The 8,821-nt window shown below is 50.7% G+C and overlaps 1 protein-coding gene across 1 annotated transcript; it reads right to left on the bottom strand.

Moving 5' to 3' along the window:
- Positions 1–3,687: 3,687 nt before the first annotated feature.
- On the bottom strand, positions 3,688–7,641 carry DMRTC2 (DMRT like family C2). Its single transcript, XM_041746431.1, has 8 exons — positions 7,418–7,641; positions 7,180–7,337; positions 6,824–6,900; positions 6,365–6,548; positions 6,089–6,215; positions 5,064–5,124; positions 4,740–4,914; positions 3,688–3,800 (listed from the first exon to the last, which is right to left on the bottom strand). The coding sequence occupies exons 1-8, from the start codon at positions 7,639–7,641 to the stop codon at positions 3,688–3,690; spliced, it is 1,119 nt and encodes a 372-aa protein (XP_041602365.1).
- Positions 7,642–8,821: the final 1,180 nt, after the last annotated feature.

Consider the following 8,821-nt stretch of genomic DNA (forward strand, 5'->3'; position numbering starts at 1 on the left):
ACCGATGCACAGAGCCAGGGGTTGCTCAGGGTGATCAGGCTTGTGAAAGTAGGAATGTAGGGCACTCTGCTTGAGGAGCTTCTGGGAGATACTAAGAAGATTCCCCTAAATAGAGACTTGCTTTTGGGAAGAGCTCAGGATCTCACAAGGGTTATAGAACTGTGTCTATGAAGACATATGTTGGGGTCCACGGAGACAGCTACACAATGGGACAGGGGTGCAGAATGAGGCCTATAAGGGCCAGGTAATGAGAGTCTGAGTAGAAACGGGTTAGGGTTGGGTGGCATGATGTTAGTTCTACACTGGACAAGAAGTGTGGTCAGGAGTGGACCAGGTTTCCTGGAGTTAAGGGAGCTGAAGTGAAGAAAGCATAGATTCCCAAAGGGCAGAATGTGAAATGAGCTTCTGAAGTTATAAGGGGCTGCTGAGAAATGAGAAGGGCCTGCAAAGTGGGGCCTGCCCCTAGCTCCTTGGCCTAGTCCTCATCTCTTCCTCCACCTTCTCATGTCATCCTTTAATCCCAAATTATACTTTCTCTTTTACTCTTCCCAGCTGTGTGACCTTGGTGTATTGGGACCTTTGGTCAGCCCTGAGTAGCAGGGTCTCAGCCATGTTTCATATTGCAAACCTCCTCCGTGACCATGTGGACTTAATCATCTGTCACTTGAGAGAGTATGGCACGGCAAGGCTTAGGCAGGTCTATTAAGGGGCAATCATATACCTAAGTTATAAGAGGAGGAAAGAAAACGTGAAGACTTTCCTCCTTTGATTATTTTGGGCCGAGTCCTGAGAAGTGTTGCACATTTGCTCTCTGTAATGCTAGGAAGTAGAAGAAGCCTACCTTCTCAAGGCCCCAGACAGGAAGGAACAAGCTATGACTAAATTTCATCACCAGCAAAAAGCTTGAATAAAAAGAGGGGCGTAGGGATATCTGGGTGGGGCTCAGCAGCTGAGCGTCTGCCTTTGGCTCAGAGCATGATCCCAGGGTCTGGGATCTAGTACCGCATCCGGCTCCCCAGAGGGCTCCCCATGTGGGGCCTGCTTCTCTCTCTGCCTGTGTCTCTGCCTCTCTCTATCTCTCATGAAGAAATAAATCTTTTTAAAAAAGACAGAGAGGCATAAAGGGGCACCTGGGTGGCTCAGTTGGTTAAACGTCTACTTTTGGCTCAGGTCGTGATCCTACGGTCCCAGGGTCAAGCCCTGTGTTGTGGGGAGCCTGCTTTTCCCTCTCCCTCTGGCCCCGCCTACACTCATGTAAGCACATGCACTCTCTCTCAAATACCTTTTTTTTGTTTTTTAAAGAGGGGTGTAGGTAGCATCAGGAAAAAGAATCTGTGAGCAGACATGTCCCTTGAGCTGTCTGTCCCTTCTAAGGCTGGGAATGGGGGTGGGGATCTTCATATCTTTGGAATAGCTCAAGAGGTCTTCATATTGTGTAATGGTTCAAGTAGAACTTGACAGCGGGGGACTAAGAAACGAATGCAGGTAAGATCTCATGATCACTTATGGATATTTTGAGTAGAAAAATAAAAGACTTTTTGAAAAACCCCTGGGCTCGTCCCTGTCTTCTGGAGTCCTGACTCTTTCACTCTGTTTTTTTTTTTTTTTTTTTTTTTTAATTTATGATAGTCACAGAGAGAGAGAGAGAGGCAGAGACACAGGCAGAGGGAGAAGCAGGCTCCATGCACCGGGAGCCCGACGTGGGGTTCGATCCCGGGTCTCCAGGATCGCGCCCTGGGCCAAAGGCAGGCGCCAAACTGCTGCGCCACCCAGGGATCCCTTTCACTCTGTTTATAAAAATTACCTAGTTGATTTGGGGCTTGGCAAGGAGAGAGATACTTCCCCCTATTTTTGCCCAGAAATTTTCCCCTAAAATAGTTGGACAAGGACACCTGAGTAGCTCAGTGGTTAAGCATCTGCCTTTGGCTCAGGGTGTGATCCTGGAGTTTCAGGATCGAGTCCCACATCAGGTTTCGCATGGGGAGCCTGCTTCTCCCTCTGCCCGTGTCTCTGCCTCTCTCTCTCTCTCTGTCTCTCACGAATAAATAAATAAATCCCCTAGTGAGCCACTAGGCAGCCCCTAGTGGCTCAGGGGTTTAGTGCCTCCTTCAGCCCAGGGCGTGATCTTGGAGACCCAGGATAGAGTCCCACATCAGGCTCCCTGCATGGAGCCTGCTTCTCCCTCTGCCTCTCTCTCTCTCTCTCTCATTCTCCTCTCTGTGTATTCTAATAAATACATAAAATCTTAAAAAAAAAAAATCTTGGGATCCCTGGGTGGCGCAGCGGTTTGGCGCCTGCCTTTAGCCCAGGGCACGATCCTGGAGACCCGGGATCGAATCCCACGTCAGGCTCCCGGTGCATGGAGCCTGCTTCTCCCTCTGCCTGTGTCTCTGCCTCTCTCTCTCTTTCTCTGTGACTATCATAAATTAAAAAAAAAAATAAATCCTAAAAAAAATAGTTGGGCAAGTCGATTTTTCTCTTCAAACTTACTATTTGTAAAACAGGAGTAATCACGCACGGTTTACAGAGTTGCTGCGAGGATATATGTGATTCATATATAGTGGTGTACTCAATAAACGATAATAATTGTCTCTTACCTTTTATAGGCCCTTCAAAACTTAGTTCATAGTTCAAGAAAAAACCCTTGATAAAGGCTAACTTGATTCTTCCTATTCTCATTGCCCTCAGTTTCCCCATTTGAACAATGTTATTTTAGGTTAGCATTAAATTGGCACTCCACTGGCCAAAGCTGGCCTGAAGATATGTTTTGTTCGGCTCACGTAGGATTTAAAGAAGAAAACTGACTCATCACTTGAAAATTGAGATGTTCTACATAGAAATTCAGTTTTCCAGCTTCTCTTGGAAGAATCAGAAGTTGTGACAATAATGGCAATAATCTACTAGGCCCAAAATAAGCTGCTCCCTTAGGTAGGGCATGCATTCTCAGTTTTCTAGGGCCCATCCAGCTTTCTTTACTCATTTATAGGATGTGCTTGGCTCTGTTCACATTTCAATTTGTAGTCCTCTATACAGTTGGAAATGGTCTATGCCTGGCACATATTTTTAATTATCAAATTAGTGAATCTCCCACTATCCTCCTCTACCAATCTTTCTTATCTGGCTATAAGAAATATGTGTTTGTATTTACTTGTGGTACAGAAAAATAAATTGAACAAGTCCTTTGTGTCAGTCAGGATGGGCTAGATTAGGCTGTGGCAACAAATAACCCCCAAATCTCAGTGGCTTACAACAAAGGTTTATTTCTTGGTTATTCACCCAAATGTAGACACAAAATGAAAATACTCTCCTGTTTTTACATGCATGGAGACAGACATGAGTGCACAGGCTTATACAGAATCACATGTCAAATAAATATTCTGGAACATGAACTCATGCAAAAAATTATTTAGACACTGGTTAGCTTAAACTGCACAACTCTCATTTTGTTGGGGATTTAAAAATGTCCCAGGACCCAAGTGAATAAGAGAATCAACTTTCAGTCTAGGAAATGCCCACACTACAAAAGGAACCAAAATCTACTGAGGCACCTAAAAGGTTAAAAAAAAAAAAAAGCCAGAAGCTTGTACTAAATAAAATTCCATGCATAAATCCAGAAGTAAAATACCAAATATGCAGTACCCAAAGGCTGTTACCTCTTGCCCCAGCGAGGCCTCCATCTCTGAGCTTCTAGCTTAGGAGGGAGATAGAGCCCAGACGCCCAATATGCAAAGCCACCGAGGCGGCTGGGCTGGGTCGGAGAGAAGGGCTAACAGGCTGGAATCCTCTTCCTCCAGCAGGAGCTATAGGCAGGAAGGAAGGGGGTAGAACAAGTCACATTCACTTCCTCTCCCAGAAATCACCTCTTTTTTATCCCATCCAATCCAGGCCTCATCCTTGTTCACCTGGGTTAAAGCAAACACTTATCCGCCACTGATGTTCCCACCTCCAGTCTTATCTCTTTCAGTCCTTCCATAACAGCCACCATTCTTGGCTATCTAAAGCTCTGGGTCTCTGGATATGTTCCTGCTTAGCTCAGAAACATCCCCTGGCTCCCTTTTATGTGCAGTTGCTGGTCTAGACTCCTAAGCCTGGAACGCCAGACCTCTAGGATCAGAAGTCCCTCCAGTCTCATCTCCTTCTGTTCCAGCAGTTCTTCCAAGTAGGTTTCCTCACCCACAAACCATGTCCAATCCACCATTTTGGACAGGAGAATCCTTGGCCTTCCCTCTCTGCCCCCTCAAAATTCCTCTACTTCTTTCCAGGTTTGTCACTGAGCTTTGTGAAGGCATCTCATTTTCCCAAGTAGAATAGAAGCTCCTGGAAGGTAATTATCAGATGTCCTTCCAGGCCAGACCCTTGTTCCTTCTTCAGCCCCTCTCCAGACCTTAGGCAGCCTTGGGCTAGGGTCAGAGGAGATCAGGCTTTGCCACTGTGTTGCCATATGCCCTTGGGCAAGTTCCTGCCTCTCTCAGGGCCTCCTTTTCCTTGACATCAGGGCACCAGGTATTTACTTTTGTGCACAAAATTACTAATACTAATTTATCAAACAACTCTCAACTGCAATTCCATGAGACAGATTGAGAAGCTTGGAACAGTAGGTTCTTGGCATAGCAAGCGGCACACCACTGAAGATGGTCAACCATCTGATCCCGATCTCCTTGGTTAGTCCCTACTTACTCTGGTACCTCCATTTCCCAACTATCCTTATCCCATCTTGTCCCTTTCAGGGAATGGGTTACCTGGTGGGCCACAGGGGTGGAGCAGGGAGATCCACGCAGGATTGGGGGGAACAGAAGAGGTCAGGCGGGGAGCCTGGGAAGAGTCTTTCAGACCCACAAGAGCCTCAGCTGCCTCCCGCTGCAGCTGCCGTTCTGAGGGGGCAGAGGACCAGGCCAGACGAGAGGCTCCAGGGGCCTGCAAAAGGAAAGAAATAGACTGGGCATCCCCACTTCTGCCCACCTTCCAAGTACTCTCTCAGCCTCTGGTACTTTACTATCCCCTATTTTCTCTTCCCCATGGTCAACTTCCTCCCAGGGTCCTGGATCCCACTTTTTTCCCAGGACCTGTGGCTGTAGCAGAAGAGGGTCTGGAGTGCCACAGGGCTGGAGTATCAGAGTCGAACATCTAGAAGCAAGGAGAGAAGATGCCAATGGGATGAAACACATGGACAGACATGTACACATGGGAATCTCAGGGCCTGCTGGGCCATTAGCTTCGTGGAATGGGGCAAGTCCCTTCCCCTGTCTTGGGTGGCATTGTTTACTATAAAGTGAAAATCCTGCCAGCTTATTTCCTCCAGAACTACTGTGAAGTCACTGGTGTCAGTTTTTTAAAAACATATCAAATAGCGAAAGGGGCTGGGATGGCTATTCCTGCCCTATTATAGTCTAGTTTCTCTCCCCTAGGTCCCCAATCCTCATGGAACTTGAGGAGCAGTTTGGCATTTTTTTTAAGATTTTATTTATTTATTCATGAGCAACACACACACACACACAGAGGCAGAGACACAGGCAGAGAGAGAAGCAGGCTCCATGCAAGGAGCCTGATGTGGAACTCCATCCCGGGTCTCCAGGATCACACCATGGGCTGAAGGTGGCGCTAAACTGCTGAGCCACCCGGGCTGGGGCTGCCCGTGGCCTACCTTTAAGAAGCTTTCTCTAATGGCCTCTACAATAGGCCTGAGTCTTTTACCATCACACCCTACCCCACCCTTTCAGCAGGCAATCTGATTCCATCTTATCTGTTTAAGAGGATTTAATAGCCACTATTTGTCCAAGACCAGGGCCTCTGCTAGGTGTATTCCATATATTATCACTAATTCTCAAGACAAAGCAAAAAAAGGTAATTGTGTCTCCAAATGACTGAAAGAAAACCAGGTTCAAAGAAGTAAAGACACTTGTACAAAGGTTCCCAGTTGTGCTCGCTTCAGCAGCACATATACTAAAAAGGTTCCCAGTCAGGCAATGGCAGAGCTAGGAGAGTTCCTCCTCACCCATTCACCTGGGACCTGGTGTTCTCTATCATCTACTGCGATGTCCAGGACAGGATTGGGCACATTATAGACATATATTCTTCCCTCCCTACTCACGTGCGGGGCAAGGCAGAGGGCCCTTGGGATTCTCCAGAAATAGGAGCCGTCAGTATTGGGTGAGATCCTGGGCAGGTTGGGAGGGGCCCATGAGTGGGCAGCAGGAGGGAAGTGCCAGGGTCAAAGCCTAATGAGGGTAAGAGAATGCAGAAGTGTACAGGTGTTAAAAGGCCACGGCTTCCATCTTCCTTCCTATCCTGTATCCTCTTCTTTTTCTGATACAGTGGTACAATGGCATTCAAATAATCAGTTGAACAAATGTTGAATTCATCTCACCAGGAAAGGGATGCAGAGGGATAGCAGGTTCTTGGCACAGCAAGCGGCACACCACTGGAGGTGGCATGGGAAGGCCTGGAGGCAGCCAGTGTCCAGGAGCCCAAGAGCCCGGAGGCACTGGAGTCCAAGACAAAGGCAAGGCTTCTGGGGGACCGCTGAGCAGCAGAGGCCCCCGGGAGTTATCCTGCAAGGGCAGAGAGCACAAGTCGGAGTCAGGTACAAGGCTGGGGAAAGAATGAATATGTTCTAGGGTGGGGGCAGGACCTCAAAACTTTAGCCTTGGGAGGGCTATAAAATCCCACCCTCTTGTTTTTTGCTCATAGAAGAGAAGTGATTTGCCCAGGATGATACTACAAGTCAGGGCTAGACCCAGAACACACATGTTGAAGGCACAGAGAGGAAGGGATCTGGGCAGAGGCTACACAGGAGTCACTTCCCCAGGACTGAGGTTCTCCTTACCTTCCCAGGGGGCGTCAGTGCTAGGGGGGCTGTCCCATGGGGTGTTTGAAGCTGGGGTGCTATGTTCTCCTTTCCAGCTGTGAGGGAACAGGGAGAGCTTCAATGAACCCTTTCTCCTGACCCCTCTCCCACTCCAACTGCAAACTGAGTTCTTATCTCCCTGTGGCCCTTTGCTACCCATGGATCTCACTACATCTTCCCAACACCCGATTGCATTTTAAAGTTGGAGAGACAGAGACCCAGAGAGTAGAAATGCTTTGCCCGAGGTCACACACCAATTCCAACGGCAGGTCTGAGGCTCTTTTTCCTACTATGCTTTCTCCGCCCCAGACCCTGCCGCATCCCTGGCCACTCACAGGGGACCCCTGGTCGAATGGCTCCCTTCTTGACATGGCTAGGAGCTTTGGGAGGAGCTGTCCTTCTCCTCATCAGGCCCTGAGCCAGATGTCTCTTGAGCTGTGCCTCCTGTTGCCGACGCAAGGCCACCTGGGCAGCCATGACCCTTCGGCGCTCCCTAAAATGGGGGTTGCAGGTCAAAAGTCAGCCACGGTGCAGATGAGGCCCATCCTCCTCTCTTTCCTGGATCATACTCACAAGATGAGGACACATTTGTGACACTCGCAAGCCTGAAAGAGGCACAGGCGCTTGTGGCCCTTGAGGTGGGCAGTGACTCCGTGGTTTCGGCAGCGGGCACAGGTTGGAGAGCGGCTGACAGCTCTCTTGGGGATAAGCTCCATGCCCGGGGGGGCTCTGGTCTCACCCCCTGTGGTAGAGTCAGAGGCACAGTGCTGGGCAGTGGGCATTTCGTTGGCATCCATGGATCTAGAGGCAGGGGTGGAAGGTCAGGGTGGCCACCTGGGCATTCTCCTGACCAGCCCTCCTGCCCTTAGGAGGCCACACCTGAAGGGGTTCCCACGGTACCCATCTGTGGACTCAGCTTTCACCCTGCTACCCACCCCACGGCTCTCTCCCTTCTTCACTCACTGCCTCCCTTTGGGAGCCTCCTTCCCAGAAGGCTTGCCTTCTTCCCACCACCTGCCTCCTCCTTCCCTTCTTATGTATTCTTTCAACCAAACACTGTTTTCTGTTCCTGGCCTGTGTTTTCCCGGGCACAAGTCCCATGCTCCTAGCCGTGCACTCAGGCTCCCCTCCCCAGGGACTCTACACCCCCTTTCCCCCAATGTCCCTGTTCCGATGGTTTGTTTCTTCCTGCCACTGTCCAGCAACCACCACCCTTCCCTCCTGCATTTATCCAATTCCTACAACTACGTGTTTGCTCCCCGGTCAATTTTTAGCGTCAGGTACCTCCCGCACACCAACATCCCCCTTGCCCCCCTTTTAAACCAGAACACTCTCTTGCCCCCCCACCCCCACCCCGCGATTACTTTATTCTCACGGATTGCTTGCCCCACTCAAGAATTATTTTCATTCACTCAACAAACGTTTACTGAGCCCCTTCCAGGTGCCAGGCCCCGACCACGGCCGCAGGCCCCCTCATGGCATGGATTCCCCTCTTGCACCCACATGCCCTCCAAACCCCGAGGCAAACCCCGCCCGCGGTGGCCGCCGCGCCCTGCGCTTCGGCGAGGTGGGGAGCGGCCTTTGCCCATTCCCAGCAACGAATCATGCATCGCGCAGCCCACCTCCTCACGGCGCACCGCCGCCTCGCGCGGCTGTTACTCGCGTGCACCCCCTTTCAGCAGCTGGGCCTGCGGCCTCGCCTCGCTCCAGGGTCCCACGGCGGGGGCGGGGCACGGGGAGGGCGCCCAGGGGCCCCGGCGTCGGGGAGGGGAGGAGAGGGGCGCGAGGAGCGCGGGGGGGGGGGCGGGGGAGGGGGTCCAGCGCCACTGAGAGGGGGAGAAGGGACAGGGAGGGGCGGGGTCGTGTTCGCGTCCCCGGCCCGCGGTTACCACAGCCTCGAGCGAGCAAAGCCGGACTCAGTCAGGAGGACGCGAAAGGACGCCGTGAGGAAGTGGCGTGAGGAACGGCTGCGCTCGC

The sequence above is a fragment of the Vulpes lagopus genome, chromosome 2 (assembly GCF_018345385.1).
Source record: "Vulpes lagopus strain Blue_001 chromosome 2, ASM1834538v1, whole genome shotgun sequence".
NCBI lineage: Eukaryota > Metazoa > Chordata > Mammalia > Carnivora > Canidae > Vulpes > Vulpes lagopus.

Excerpts from the sequence above, each read along its gene's own strand:
- DMRTC2 (XM_041746431.1), bottom strand. The coding sequence starts at position 7,641 with ATGGATGCCAACGAAATGCCCACTGCCCAGCACTGTGCCTCTGACTCT. Across the intron at positions 4,915-5,063 it reads CTCTTCTGCTACAGCCACAG|GCCCCTGGAGCCTCTCGTCT; the intron begins GTCCTGGGAAAA and ends TTCCTTTTGCAG. Across the intron at positions 3,801-4,739 it reads CCACCCCTGTGGCCCACCAG|CTCCTGCTGGAGGAAGAGGA; the intron begins GTAACCCATTCC and ends TCCTGCCTATAG.